Source organism: Erythrolamprus reginae, chromosome 1 (assembly GCF_031021105.1).
Source record: "Erythrolamprus reginae isolate rEryReg1 chromosome 1, rEryReg1.hap1, whole genome shotgun sequence".
NCBI lineage: Eukaryota > Metazoa > Chordata > Lepidosauria > Squamata > Dipsadidae > Erythrolamprus > Erythrolamprus reginae.
Window position 1 is genome coordinate 37,747,277 of NC_091950.1, and position 15,704 is coordinate 37,762,980.

General features: G+C 39.9%; 1 protein-coding gene across 1 annotated transcript in view; it reads right to left on the minus strand.

Annotated features, from left to right (window-relative positions):
• The window catches only part of WDHD1 (WD repeat and HMG-box DNA binding protein 1), a 50,684-nt gene that overhangs the window by 8,614 nt on the left and 26,366 nt on the right, over nt 1–15,704 (minus strand). Inside the window, exons 16-21 of the mRNA XM_070749600.1 lie at nt 15,475–15,631; nt 12,901–13,015; nt 8,953–9,084; nt 5,531–5,769; nt 2,594–2,715; nt 1,305–1,346 (exon numbers count right to left, since the gene is read on the minus strand). Of these exons, the coding sequence (XP_070605701.1) occupies nt 1,305–1,346; nt 2,594–2,715; nt 5,531–5,769; nt 8,953–9,084; nt 12,901–13,015; nt 15,475–15,631 (807 nt within the window). The remainder of the gene's footprint in view (nt 1–1,304; nt 1,347–2,593; nt 2,716–5,530; nt 5,770–8,952; nt 9,085–12,900; nt 13,016–15,474; nt 15,632–15,704) is intronic.

The window sequence follows — 15,704 nt, forward strand, 5'->3', positions numbered from 1 at the left end:
CTGCAATGATTTGCTTAACAACTGTGGCAAAAAGGTGGTAAAATGAGGTGCAATTCGGTTAATAATTGCCTTGCTTAGCAATGGGAATGTTGGGCTCAATTATGGTCATAAATCGAGGAAGATTACCTATAAAGGTGGTGTGTGTGTGTGTGAGAGAGAGAGAGAGAGAGAAAGAGAGAGAATATGTGATAGCCGCAACACACAATAAAAGGAAAAAATGAAGAAATAACTTTTTAAAAAACAATATTAAATTTCTGTCTTTTTTTCCTTTTTATACATCTAATTTGCAATATTTGTACAATTTACTTCACTTTTTGTATTACTAAATATTTTATTTATTATTTATTTATTTATTTATTAGATTTGTAGACTCGGGGCGGCTCGCAACATACAATAGAACAATTCACAACAAATCTAATACATTTTTAAAAAATAATTAAAAAACCCCATTATTAAACCATACATACATACAGACATACCATACATAAATTGTATAGGCCCGGGGGAGGGTGGAATGCCTCAATTCCCCCATGCCTGACGGTAGAGGTGAGTTTTAAGGAGTTTACGGAAGGCAAGGAGGGTGGGGGCAGTTCTAATCTCCAGGGGGAGCTGGTTCCAGACAGTCGGGGCCGCCAAAGAGAAGGCTCTTTCCCTGCGACCCGCGAGACGACATTAGTCGACGGGACCCGGAGAAAGCCAACTCTGTGGGACCTAATCGGTCGCTGGGATTCGTGCGGCAGAAGGCGGTCCCGGAGATATTCTGGTCCAATGCCATGAAGGGCTTTATAGGTCATAAGCAACACTTTGAATTGTGACCGGAAATTGAAATATTATGGTCTCTCAGCGATTTACATAACCTTATTACAATGTTGCAAGGAGAAACTTGATTCTAATGAGTGGCACAAGGTTATTATGCTAAAAGCCATCAAACTCGCATCCTTTTGTATGATAAAAAGTGTTCTGGATAAAAAGTCCCTGGGAGAGTTGCAGCCCTTCATTTGTGAAACTGAACTGATGCATCACGGTCCAACGGCCAACTATACAACCGCAGCATGGGAAGCAACAGAGCTCTCCATTAATCAAGCAGCAAAATTTCAATGGAGGAACTATTGAAGAAAATTTGAATGATGTATAAATGTTTACCATTTAATTCATCAGCTTAAAGGAGGTTCAGAGAAGAAAAGCATTTAACAAATTGTGTGGGAGTATGGTTGCATAGCTGAAATCTAATATTTGGACAAAATGTTTAACAATTAAGAGGTTTTTTTCCCCCCCTTGCCTAAAATAAATTCAGTTTGGCTTACCAGACTTTGAAGCAGATGCATTTCCATACAGCGTGGGAGAGCCTTCAGAAGAATTAAAGTAGAGGAAACATTAATATTCCAGTGGAAAAAACTTAAAACATTTCCAGGTTTAATTGAGTATGACGATATGTGATAAATATTGAAACAGAAAGGATGTACGATAGGACTACAAATGCACTAGCACTTTTGAACTTCTCATCCCCACTCTTACCACTTCCTCCTCCTCCTAGCATTTTCCCCGCAGATGCAGAGTCTCCTTTTTACATCAACAAGCATCATCTTGTCGACTAAACAATGTCGTCTGGTGGGCCCCAGGGGAAGAGACCTCTCTGTGGCGGCCCCGGCCCTCTGAAATCAACTCCCCCCAGAGATTAGAACTGCCCCCACCCTCCTTGTCTTTCGTAATTGCTTAAGACCCAACTGTATCGCCAGGCATGAGGGAAATGGTATGCTTGTGTTGTATGGTTTTAATGACGGTTTTTTTAGATGTCTTTTAAATATTAGATTTGTTACATTGTTATATTGTTACTATTGCTGTTGTGAGCTGCCCTGAGTCTGTGGAGAGGGGGGGCATAAAAATCTAATAAATTGTTATTATTTATTATTGTGTGATCAAACACAGCATGTCTTTATTATTTATTTATTTATTTATTTATTTATTTATTTATTTATTTATTTACTTATTTACTTACTTACTTACTTACTTACTTACTTACTTACTTACTTATTTACTTACTAGATTTGTATGCCGCCCCTCTCCGAAGACTCGGGGCAGCTAACAACAATAAAGAAAACAATGTAACAAATGTAATATTAAAAAGTAATCTAAAAAACCCCAATTTAAGAGACCAATCATACCAACAAACATACCATGTATAAATTCTATAAGCCTAGGGGGAAGGGAGAAAAAATTTCAATTCCCCCATGCCTGATGACAGAGGTGGGTTTTAAGGAGCTTGCGAAAGGCAAGGAGGATGGGGGCAACTCTGATATCTGGGGTAGCTTGTAGCTTGATTCAGCCTTCCATGTGGTGGCTTCCCTCCACTCCCCATAACTACTCATAAAACCTTTCACTCTCCGTGTCCAATGTCATCACTGTGCCATCGAAAGACTTCCTAAGGGGACCTTCCTTTATCTTGGAAGCTTGAGGAGCTCCCATCTGCTCACAAATTGCCCATTTCTGTTGCATGGGGTGATCCTTCTCCGAAAGGACTACCCAGTCTCCACAGTCCCAATTTATAACCATGTAGCTTTCTGCTTTCAGATTCATGGATGCTTGTTGAGCTTACTAGATTTTGCCTCGTGAAGGGTATTCACTTTCTCCTCGTCGTCTTCGTGGGCCTCCTTATTTTGCTGGCGTTGAATGTTTCTTTCTCGAGCATGACTCCATTCCGTCGGGCTGTTACTATACCTGCATAGAAGAGAAACCGAGTCAACCAATGACTTCTATTCATTTGCTTAAACTATCGAGAAAAGGGCAACTGTTGTGTAACTACGAGTCTACGGAGAGGGGCGGAATACAAATCAAATCAAATCAAATCAAATAATAAGTAAGTAAGTAAGTAAGTAAGTAAGTAAGTAAGTAAGTAAGTAAGTAAGTAAGTAAGTAAGTAAGTAAGTAAATAATAACTGCCCCTACAAGAAAAGCCAGGTTTGACAAGAATGATAAAATAACTTTTCATTTCCACTATACAGACTATCCTGGTCCTCGTGGAATCAAGTACTAAGTCGGGGTGGCACAGTGGTTAGAGTGCAGCATTGTAGGCTACTTCAGCTAACTGCTAGCTGTAGTTTCAGAACCGCCGTCTGCCGCATGAATCCCAGCGACCTATAAGGTCCCAGAGTTGGCCTTCTTTGGGTCCTGTCGATTAAGCAATGTCTGAAAGGACCTAGGGGAAGAGCCTTCTCTGTGGCGGCCCCGGCCCTTTGGAATCAACTCCCCCCGGAGATTAGAACGGCCCCCACCCTCCTTGCCTTTCGCAAGTTACTCAAGACCCACCTTTGCCGCCAGGCATGGAGTAACTGAGATACCCCTGAGCACATATAGTTTTTATGAATGGTATGATTGTATTGTATGGTTCTTAATGGTGGTTTTTTAAAATGTTTTGTTTTTCTTTTTAAATATTGGATTTGTTTATTGTGATTGTTGTGAGTTGTGATTGTTGGGGGCAATATGCTGATTCGGTAAACCATTTAGAGGAGGCTGTAAAAGCACTATGAAGCAGTATATAAGGCTAAATGCTATTATTATTATTAATAATAATAATAATAATAATAATAATAATTTATTAGATTTGTATGCCGCCCCTCTCCGAAGACTATAGCTATTGCTATTGCTAAGTCATTCCCATTAAAATAATAGTACTTTTTTACTTTTCTGAAAACCGAATATGTGGTCATCTGTGCTACTGCCCAGAAGATTCACTTCATGTACTTTGTTTCCTTAAGTGGCAATAGCCACCAGTGGGTTTGTCCAGAGCCTTTCTCCTTTCTTAATTTCATCTGTCCCTTTCTCCCATTCTGCTTACAAAGTTTCCTCTTTCCATTTGCCCACAGGCTTTTAAAAAGACTGGATTGCTGAATTTCCCAATCGTGTCACCAGCGCAGTTGCACTATTTTATTTATTATCTATCTATCTATCTATCTATCTATCTATCTATCTATCTATCTATCTATCTATCTATCATATTTGTATGCCGCCCCTCTCCGTAGACTCGGGGCGGCTAACAACAATAATAATACAATGTAAACAAATCTAATATTTAAGTTAATTTTTAAAAAAACCCAATTTAAGAAACCAATCATACATACTGACATACCATGCATAAATTTTATAAGCCTAGGGGGAAGGGAAATTCTCAATTCCCCCATGCCTGACGACAGAGGTGGGTTTTAAGGAGCTTACGAAAGGCAAGGAGAGTGGGGGCAACTCTGATATCTGGGGGGAGTTGGTTCCAAAGGGTCGGGGCCACCACAGAGAAGGCTCTCCCCCTGGGTCCCGCCAAACGACATTGTTTAGTTGATGGGACCCGGAGAAGGCCAACTCTGTGAGACCTAACTGGGGCAGTAATGGCTAACCTTTTCTGGGCAGAATGCCCAAAGTGTGTGTGTGCACCCCCAAAATGCAATTCTTGTGTGTGGGGTCCACATGCGCTCTGCCCCTTTGCATGCATGGCAGAGATCTGAAGACCAGCTTGCCTGACCTTGGGCAATGGCTCGTGTGCCCAGAGGGGGCTGCCTGCCATCTCTGGTACATATGCCATAGGTTGGCCATCATGACAGCTGGGCATTGTTTTTTGTTGAAACAAAAGTTTTAATATATGAAAAATTTCAAAAAAAAATTCTTCTCTCTTTTTTATATTCTCTGTATTGATCTTACAAATTTTAGTGTTTTCTTTTCTGTATTAGAAAGACTTCTATTTTGAGCGGTGCAATTGTAGCCCCTGTATATGTTCAATGTTTGTTTGTTTTGTTTGTCTTTTTATGAAAAATTAATAAAAATATTTTTTTAAAAAAAGAAAGTAAGTATGCTACTGAATCCAGGTCTTGGGGTTTCCCAGCGAGGGGAGCCACAGTGAAATCACAGCATCACAAAAACAATGGAAGTCCGGAGGTGGGGTTTCGAGGACTTCCGTGTTTTTGCGATGCTGCGATTTCGCTGAGACTCCCCTTGCTGGGAAACCCCACTTCCAGACTCCTGTTGCCAGCGAAGCGCCCATTTTTGCGCTGCTGGGATTCCCCTGCAGCATTGCAAAAACACGGAAGTCCGGAGATGGGGTTTCCCATGGAGGGGAGCCTCAGGGGAATCCCAGCAGCGCAAAAACGGGCACTTCGCTGGCAGCGGAAGTCTGGAGGCGGGGCATCCCAGCGGCGGCGGCTTGGGTTCATAAGGTGAAAATAGTTTGGAAGAAGAGGCAAAAAAATCTTAAACCCCCAGTTCGTATCTCAAAAAATTCGTATGACGATGGGTTTGTAAGACAAGGTATCGCTGTATATAGTATAAATATAAATTAAATTAAATAAATAAATCAAATAAAAAAATAAACAAATGGTTGTAAGTCGAGCGCTCTGCAATTGAGAGCCTTTTGTAGACTTAAACTGACCTGATGAGACAATTGAAACATTTTTCTCCACAGTGACTTAGAAAGCACCTGCCTAACTTCAAACACAAACAAAACTATAATAATTTGCTATATGCTGTTGTCCCTTTCAGAGTTCACTTTTACCCAGCATTCAGGTGGTTTCTAAAATCCGGCTGCGGCTTTTCTTCTTCCTCTTCTTGCTCAGCATATTCTTCAGCAGACGCCAGCTTTGAGACCTTCTCAGCGGCAAGTTCGCTGAGTTTCTGGGCAAGGATTAGCTTCCGCGAGCGAGAGGCATATTTGATAGCTAAGGTCGTGGCATTTTGGGTCATGAGTTCAGCAAGCTCCATGCAGCGAAATTCACGTTCCAGTGTGCACGATAACTATTTTTAAAGCAAAGAGGGGTGGGAGAAAAGTTTTAACATTTATCCGAGAAATATTTGTTGGGGGGAAGCGGAAAGGAGATTAAAAAATATTTGTTCTCTAAGCAAATAAAACATTAAGTTCTCGTTCATTCTTCACTAGATAGAAATTCAAAGAATCCTAATACATCCATGACGGAACAGGAGTCCCAGCTATTTTCTTATAAAGCCATTTTGTAGCGCTGAAAATAGTTCCAATTATGATGCAACAGTTAAAGTGAGCAACCTCAGGAAACCGGCAGGTGAAATGTCCATTGAAGGAAAAACTAAAGAGACAGAGAACATCCATATTGCATAGTAGTTTTTTGAATTAAAAAAATAGTGCGTTCAAGAGATCCATGTCTCTTTCTGCTTTTCAAACATCTGTTTCACAATGAGCCTTATTTCCAGTTAGCTATAATATAGTGTGGGTAAGGACTAAACTCTTCACCTGTCTAGTAATTAACCTGCACAGTATATTTTAATTTTATTTATTTATTTATTCGATTTTTATGCCGCCCTTCTCCTTAGACTCAGGGCGGCTTACAACATGTTAGCAATAGCACTTCTTATCAGAGCCAGCCTATTGCCCCCACAATCCGGGTCCTCATTTTACCCACCTCGGAAGGATGGAAGGCTGAGTCAACCTTGAGCTGGTGATGAGATTTGAACCGCTGACCTTCAGATCTACAGTCAGCTTCAGTGGCCTGCAGTACAGCACTCTACCTGCTGCGCCACCCCGGCTCATTTTTATATAATGCTTTTATATAAAAGCAACTAGGAAGCCTGAGTAAATAGAAATAAGAGCTTTAGGAAAATTCTCTTAAGGGTCTTTCTTTCACAGGTTCCTCTCTAAAAATGGTCTCTTTTATACTCTAAGGAAGTTGAAACGGGCTTATCTTGAGAAACAAATGGGTTTGGCCAGGATAGGCCATTTTTGTTAGGATCCTGGCAAGTACAGATAAGTGTTAAATTCTCAGTTCTCGCCCCAGAGTTACAAGAATGCTCAGGCTTCCTGAGGCTATTTATAAAACATGGTAGGATAGTCACACAATTAATTTCATTTCTAGGTTGGCACTAAGAGGTTGAGCTTTGAACACAAATTGCTGGTCAAGGTGACTCATTTCCTGAGCCTGGTTCTCCTTTATCTCTGGATCTGGCCTTTTGCTTCCCAAAGCTCTTGCTACTCTGGACACAAATACTTAGGCACATTCATCTGGTCTGGTTCAAGTTTCTTCTGCCTTAAATCCCCTCCTTATCTGCACCTTGCTGCCAGCTTTATGCAAGTACTTTGGTTCTTCTCTCGTGGCAGCTCTGTTTACAGTCAAATTAGCTAGGACCATTATTTAGAAACATAGAAGATTGACGGCAGAAAAAGACCTCATGGTCCATCTAGTCTGCCCTTATACTATTTCCTGTGTTTTATCTTAGGGTGGATATAGGCATGTTTAAATTCAGTTACTATGGATTTACCAACCACGTCTGCTGCAAGTTTGTTCCAAGCATCTACTACTCTTCTAGTAAAATATTTTCTCACATTGCTTCTGATCTTTCCCCCAACTAACCTCAGATTGTGCCCCCCTTGTTCTTGTGTTCACTTTCCTATTAAAAACACTTCCCTCCTGAACCTTATTTAACCCTTTCACATATTTAAATGTTTCGATCATGTCCCCCCTTTTCCTTCTGTCCTCCAGACTATACAGATGGAGTTCATTAAGTCTTTCCTGATACGTTTTATGCTTAAGACCTTCCACCATTTTTGTAGCCCGTCTTTGGACCCGTTCAATTTATTTATTTGATTTACCGGTATGTGCCACCCCTTTCCGAGGACGGAGGATGGGAGAAAGGCAAGCAATGAAGCAGCATCATGACACAAAACTCACCAAAAGATCAACATTTCATCTTTTTGATGTTATCTCAATCTGCTATGGACACTTACATTTTTCCCCCTGTTGACTGGCAAATGTCTACTTATTGTGCAGGACGACTATTTATTTATTATTTATTATTTATTTATTCATTTGTCCAATACACAAATACATAGGAAGAAAAATAGACATGTGATAATATAAAAGAGGGTGAAAGTGAACTTAGAGGAGAGGATATATGAAAGGAAGAGAATATATAAGATAGGTGAAAGAAAGGAAAGACAATTGGACAGGGGACGAAAGGCACACCAGTGCACTTATCTACGCCCCTTACTGGCCTCTTAGGAACCTGGAGAGGTCAATCGTGGAGAGTCTAAGGGAGAAGTGTTGGGGGTTAGGGGTTGACACAATTGAGTCTGGTAATGAGTTCCACGCTTCAATAACTCGATTGTTGAAATCATATTTTTTACAGTCAAGTTTGGAGCGGGTCGTATTAAGTTTGAATCTGTTGCGTGCTCTTGTGTTGTTGCGGTTGAAGCTGAAGTAGTCATTGACTGGTAGGACATTGCAGCATATGACTATCTTAATGTCTATGGAGATTTTCAGTCATCCAGGGCATGGTTGACCCTAAAGTGCTTTTTCAAGAGGCAACTGGACAAGAAAGCCCAGTTGCCTCTTGAAAAAGCACCTTTGGGATGATGAGTATCTAACTTACACTGAACATTACAGGATGTGTATTAGCAAGTTACATTTTGCCTAGTTTTGTGCTTTAAACATTCCTTGTCCATTTCAGAGTTAATAAGACATAACTAGTCCCATGAAATAACTGATTGTGTGGAACAGGCAATTTTAAAAAAATTTAAAGAAAAAATTGAAATGGCAACATGAGAAAGTATTATTTTACTGAAAGAGTAGTAGATCCTTGGAACAAACTTCCAGCAGACGTGGTTGGTAAATCCACAGTAACTGAATTTAAACATGCCTGGGATAAACATATATCCATCCTAAGATAAAATACAGGAAATAGTAAAAGGGCAGACTAGATGGACCATGGGGTCTTTTTCTGCCGTCAGTCTTCTATGTTTCTATGAAATGGATCTTTTATCTAAGCAATATAATAATCAAGTGTCTAAGAAATTTTAATCAGGTAAATTTGAAACAATCGTCTCCAATATGTGCCCTTTTAATGTTTCACTTTAACTGCTGTATCAGCTTGGTAGGCTAACAGAAGCGGATATCTCATAGAACTGAAAGGCATTACGTCAAAGAAGACAGATTTATAACTTTACCCACTTACTGCAAACATTTTCATCAGGAGATTCTGCTGCTCTTGGACTGCCTGGCCTTTCACACTTTCATCATATTCATATCCATTTTGGGATAAATAGTCTAAATAGTTGTGGAACAAGATTGAGCGCCAGAATTGCTCCTGCGACATCCAGAGAAAGAAAAGAAAAACATAGTTCATAACAACTATTTTATCATGGCCACAAAATATATACAGTGGAACCCCGACATAAGAGCTGCTCTACTTAAGAGCAACTCGAGATAAGAGCTGGGAGGGGAGAGATATTTTTGTTCTACTTACAAGCCCAAATTCAAGATACAAGCGCCAAGGAGCTGTCTCCTGAAGCCAAACGCTAACTTCCGCGTTCGGCTTCAGGAGACAGCTGCGAAGCGGCGCGCGTGTTTTAAAAGGTTGCAGCCGGCCTGGGGGGCTCGGGGGGGTGCTTGCAGCTTTCTTTCTTGCTCTTTTTCTTTCTCTCTTTTACCTTCCCTTCCTCTATTTCTTCTTTTCTTTCTCCTTCCCACCTTCTTCCCTCCCTCCCTCCCTTCACTCATTCCTCTCTTACTCTCCCCTTTCATAAGTTTCCTTGCTTCCTTCCTCTGTTCCTGTCCCTTCCCCCTTTCTTTCTTTCTTTCTTTCTTTCTTTCTCTTTTTCTTTCTCTCTTTTACCTTCCCTTCCTCTATTTCTTCTTTTCTTTCTCCTTCCCACCTTCTTCCCTCCCTCCCTCCCTCCACTCATTCCTCTCTTACTCTCCCCTTTCATAAGTTTCCTTGCTTTCTTCCTCTGTTCCTGTCCCTTCCCTCTTTCCTTCCTTCCTTCCCACCCTCCGTCCATTCATTCACCCATTCCTCTCTTGATCGCTTAAAGCCGGTCCCTGGTGCAAAAAGGGTTGGGGACCTCTGTCCTACAGGATTGGGTGGCAGAGAAGTTGAACATATGTAAATTTAAAAGTTTAAGAAAGTTTACAAGTTAAGTGAAAGAAACTTCATTATTCATTTATATGTACATGTACATTTCTTCATTAAAAACATGTCTTTCTGCATAATTTAGACTAACTTTGTGAGTTTTTTGAGGGCTGGAACCAATTAAAATTATTTACATTAATTCCTATGGGGAAAAGTCGTTCGAGATAAGAGCTGCTCGACTTAAGAGCCCAGGTCCGGAACGAATTAAACTCGTATCTCGAGGTACCACTGTAATACAGTGATACCTTGTCTTACAAACTTAATTGGTTCCGGGATGAGGTTCTTAATGTGAAAAGTTTGTAAGACGAAACAATGTTTCCCATAGGAATCAGTGGAAAAGCGATTAATGTGTGCAAGCCCAAAATTCACCCCTTTTGCCAGCCGAAGCGCCCGTTTTTGCGCTGCTGAGATTCCACCGAGGCTTCCCTCCATGGGAAACCCCACCTCTGGACTTCCGTGTTTTTGCGATGCTGCAGGGAAATCCCAGCAGGGGAATCCCAGCATCGCAAAAACGAGCACTTCGCTGGCAACGGAAGTCCGGAGGTGGGGTTTCCCAGTGAAGGAAGTATCAGTGAAATCGCAGCATCGCAAAAACACCGATGTCCTCGACCTCTGTGTTTTTGCGATGCTGCGATTTCACTGAGGCTCCCCTCGCTGGAGGGGAGCCTCAGGGGAATCCCAGCAGCGCAAAAACGGGTGCTTCACTGGCAACGGAAGTCCGGAGGCGGGGCATCCCAGCGGCCGCGGTGGGTTTGTAAGGTGAAAATAGTTTGTAAGAAGAGGCAAAAAAAATCTTAAACCCCGGGTTTGTATCTCGAAAAGTTTGTAAGACGAGGTATCACTGTATACAATTAAGTACTGAACAGGTTTATATAAGTTACTCTGAAATTGTGATAATTAAAATTCCAAAGTACTGGAAATAGGCAAACAAAATAGACCACATTAGCTGGAATTTGAATTAATTTGAAAATGTAAAGGAAACTTTACAAAATCAAAACAGTGTAGAGCAAAGCATCCTTTCAATGATGCATACACTTAGATGTATAGCATCAAAAGCTTTGCTCTTAACTATATGAGAGATTATTCATTTTCACCTCCTCTTGCTTTCAAGATTTCAGCAGGTGGCATCCGTAGGCTTCCAAGTGTAACTTTGCAATTTTAAGGTTCAGAAACTCGCTAGCTTGCTTTACTGGGAGGAGAGGAAGGGGGGGGACAGCTGAGGAATTAATAAACAATACACAGAATTCATATCAGCTTCCTAAAGCAGAGAAATACATATGCAAGTAGGGCTACTGTTTCTATATTTATTTATTTATTATTTGTTTATTTATTCATTTGTCCAATACACAAATACATAGGAAGAAAAATATAGATGTAGTAATATATATCTAAGGGTAAAGTGAACTTAGAGGAGAGGATATATGAAAGAAAGAAAATATATATGATAAGTGAGAGAAAGGAAAGACAATTGGACAGGGGACGAAAGCCACACCAGTGCACTTATGTACGCCCCTTATTGGCCTCTTAGGAACCTGGAGAGGTCAATCGTGGAGAGTCTAAGGGAGAAATGTTGGGGGTTAGGGGTTGACACAATTGATTCTGGTAATGAGCTCCACGCTTCGATAACTCGATTGTTGAAATCATATTTTTTACAGTCAAGTTTGGAACGGTTCGTATTAAGTTTGAATCTGTTGCGTGCTCTTGTGTTGTTGCGGTTGAAGCTGAAGTAGTCATTGACCGGTAGGACATTGCAGCATATGATCTTGTGGGCAATATTCAAATCGTGTTTTAGGCGCCGTAGTTCTAGGCTTTCTAGGCCCAGGATTGTTAGTCTATTTTCGTAGTCCTCAACATATGACCACAATTGAGCCCAAAATGTATCTTGTTAAGAGATTTGTTAAGTGAGTTTTGCCCCATTTTATGACTTTTCTTGTCACATTTGTTAAGTGAATCACTGTAGTTATTAAATTAGTAACATGGCGGTTAATTGAATCTGGTTTCCCCATTGGTTTTGCTTGTCAGAAGGTTGCAAAGGGGAATCAACCGTCATGAATCAGCTGTCACGCATCTGGATGTAAATCATGTGACCATGGGGATGCTACAATCGTCGTATGAAATAGTCGTATGAAAAATGGTCTTATAAATACTAACAACTCAATCTATACCTATCTTAAACATATACACCTTCCATACACAACAAACTAACAAGTCATCAAACTACTAACACCTGCTATATGGTAGATACTATCTCCCCTTTTCCCTATTCCCCCACTCAAACTCTACTTCACCTTTCCACATATCTCTCAGTTCTCACACTGCCTTAATAAAACACTTGTGAATCTACAGTATATAAGTAATAGATATGAATATATATAACTTACTGTTACTTTATTGTCATTCTATTCTGTATAGTTCAATAATTAGAATTGATATACAATGACTGCTATATGTTACCCATATCATGTAAATACAGTATGTGGTTTACGTCCCTTCCCTTTTCTCTTTTGTATCCCCTTCCCCCATCCCTTCTTTTACTTTTTTAAAAATAAAACAATAAACTATTTTTTTTAAAAAAAAGAAAAATGGTCATAAGTCACTTTTTTCCAGTCCTGTTTAATGTCAAATGGTCACTGAACGAACTGTTGTGAGTCAAGGACTAGCTGTGTTATATGGAACTACAACTAAATTGTACAGATGATCTTAATTTAATAGGTAATGAACATAGGTCTACGGAGAGGGGCGGCATACAAATCTAATAAGTAAGTAAGTAAGTAAGTAAGTAAGTAAGTAAGTAAGTGAATGAATGAATGAATGAATGAATAAATAAATAAATTTTATGGAGATTATCTGCATGCATATTTAGTACATGCTTAATGGGAATGTAAGATAAAATTACTAGAGATATCATATGTGCAGGGCATAACTTGAAACCTCTTTTTAAGTTTTTTCAGAATGGATCTAAACATTAAATTATTAATTCTGATTACCCACCTCCATTTGACCCTTATCAGTTGCAGTCTGACAAAAAGGGAGCTTAAATGGAAGCACCGATACCGCAGGACGGGGAAGCGTAGCTGGAAAACGAGCTCCTTTACAAAGAATGCATCTATTCAAGAAAAATACAGAATCAAAAGTCCAATCCTTTTCTCCTTCCCAGACTCACCGCAGCATAAACAAGTACGGCAGTATACATGTCAAGCAGAGGAACTTTGCATTTTTGTCAACTTTTTTTAGTAACAAGCTAAAAATTAATACACTTTAGGGGAGGGTGGAAACCCCTGGAGTTTTCTCTAAGCTTTGAACATCCAAATACTTCATTTAGCATCTGTTGTGGTTAGCTCTGGCCGAGCTCCTGCCCCAAGGAATGTGCAGGTGGATGTGGGGGAGACATCCACATGCCGCAGGCCTGTTTTGCTCCCAGTAGAATCTGCCGAGGAAGTCTCCTCTGACCAAGAAAGCGTGAGTGACAGGGAAGAGTGGAGTTTGGCAGACAGCCCAGGAGGATCATCCCTGGATTCTGAACAAGAATTAATGACACATCCACGCATGCGTAGAGTGATGCATAGGAGACAACAACTGAAGGATTATTACAAGAGAAAATGAGGCCACCTGTGGTTGGGTGGTGCTGCTGTAATTAGTGCTACAGATAAAAGTGCAGCCTGGTGTTTTAGCCTCATGGCAGTTTATCTGATTCATTGTTTCGTCAAGATCGTGGTTTTTGTACTGTTCAGGATTGTGTTTGGACTCTCTGGACTTTAGAATTGGACTCAATTTCCCAGTTATTGGGTGAGCAATTGGACTGCATTTAACCTGTGCCTTGTGTGTACCAGAAAATCCCTTTGACATTTAAAAAGGGAGCTGTTTCTGTTTTTCTGTTTATAAAAGGTTTTGGGTTTTCCTTTTATCGTGTGGTATGTGTCTTCCTGGACTAATTACCCTGTAATTACGTGCAGTTGAAACACGCCGGCAGAACAGCATCCAAATGAGATTTCTCTAAAAATAGCAGAATTATTCCTTTGTCGCTTTAATTCATTTAATGTAAGAAGCCATGTTGTTTTATAATTATTTAGCAGAGCTTTCAGTAAAGTGAAAGACACAAAAAGATTCCTCACACAGGTGGCATGTCACAGTCATCTTAACTGTGGACTGGCCTAATATGCTGCCATTTTAGAAACATAGAAACATAGAAGATTGACGGCAGAAAAAGACCTCATGGTCCATCTAGTCTGCCCTTATAATATTTCCTGTATTTTATCTTAGGATGGATATGTATTTATCCCAGGCATGTTTAAATTCAGTTAATCAGCTTTTTTGCAAGGCTGAGCCAAGATAAAACTCTGCTTTATCAAGAAGCCAAATTCTCTGAAGTGCATCAATTGAGAGAAGCTTACGAGCATAAATGTGGTTACAGTGTTTCAAATTCCATTTTTTTTATATCCACAAATCTACTACTGCCATTCCACTAATTATACTTCGTTGTCTATTACGTTTTGAAATATATTACACTAGGGATTAAAAGAATGAAGCCAAATAAATATTATAAAGTGAATTCCTCATTCTTATTCAATCAATTAATTAAAAATATTAGCCTGTAAAGTGTTTTCGCAACCTAAACATCTAAACCCAATCAGCCATTCTTTTAAAACCAAGCCTTCAATCAAGGTAACACTTGCGTAGACAATGTTTTTTAACTGTGTTTAAATTATGTGTTTTCTGCCTTCATTTATCTTGGATGAGCGAGAGGGGGTGGGAAAGCCACAATGACTTTCATTCATACTCATCTTCCCAGGCTGACATGTTCTGAGGTTTTAATGAATTTCCTAGAAAAGAGTTACTTGAAAGGGGAATTGGAAGAACACAATATTTTGTGCATATGGCATGCTAATCCTCCAAGGGCCTCTTTCTAGTAAAAACAAAAACAAAACCTGGAAGGCAGGCCCTAGTTTAAATGAAACAACATAGAAACATAGAAGATTAACGGCAAAAAAAAGACCTCATGGTCCATCTAGTCTGCCCTTATACTATTTCCTGTATTTTATCTTAGGATGGATATATGTTTATCCCAGGCATGATTAAATTCAGTTACTATGGATTTACCAACCACATCTGCTGCAAGTTTGTTCCAAGCATCTACTACTCTTTCAGTCAAATATTTTCTCACGTTGCTTCTGATCTTTCCCCCAATTAACCTCAGATTGTGCCCCCTTGTTCTTGTGTTCACTTTCCTATTAAGAACACTTCCCTCCTGAACCTTATTTAACCCTTTAACATATTTAAATGTTTCAATCATGTTCCCACTTTCCCTTCTGTCCTCCAGACTATACAGATTGAGTCCATTAAGTCTTTCCTGATACGTTTTATGCTTAAGACCTTCCAACCTTTTTTGTAGCGTGTCTTTGGACCCGTTCAATTTTATCAATATCTTTTTGTAGGTGAGGTCTCCAGAACTGAACTGAAATAAGGAAGTAGGGAAGCTGACAAAAGATGATTGAGAAAATGATCTTTCAACAGATGTTTGAATATTTCTGTGTTGACAACAGGGACAATTTTAAATTATTTTTGTACCTGAGTTGCTGAGGGTTTTCATGAATGCCAACGATCCAGTAATGGTCTGACTTCCCCTTACAGTGCTCCCTTGTATTACAGATTGGGGTCCAAGTATCACCATGCTTTCGGTTCAGCATTCGTACGATACCCTCAGAATCCACATAGCAAGGAGTACCTAGTCATTCATTAGAAAAGCACATAGTTTTGTTTCAATAATCAGTTCCCTTTGAAACAGCTATATAGATTCA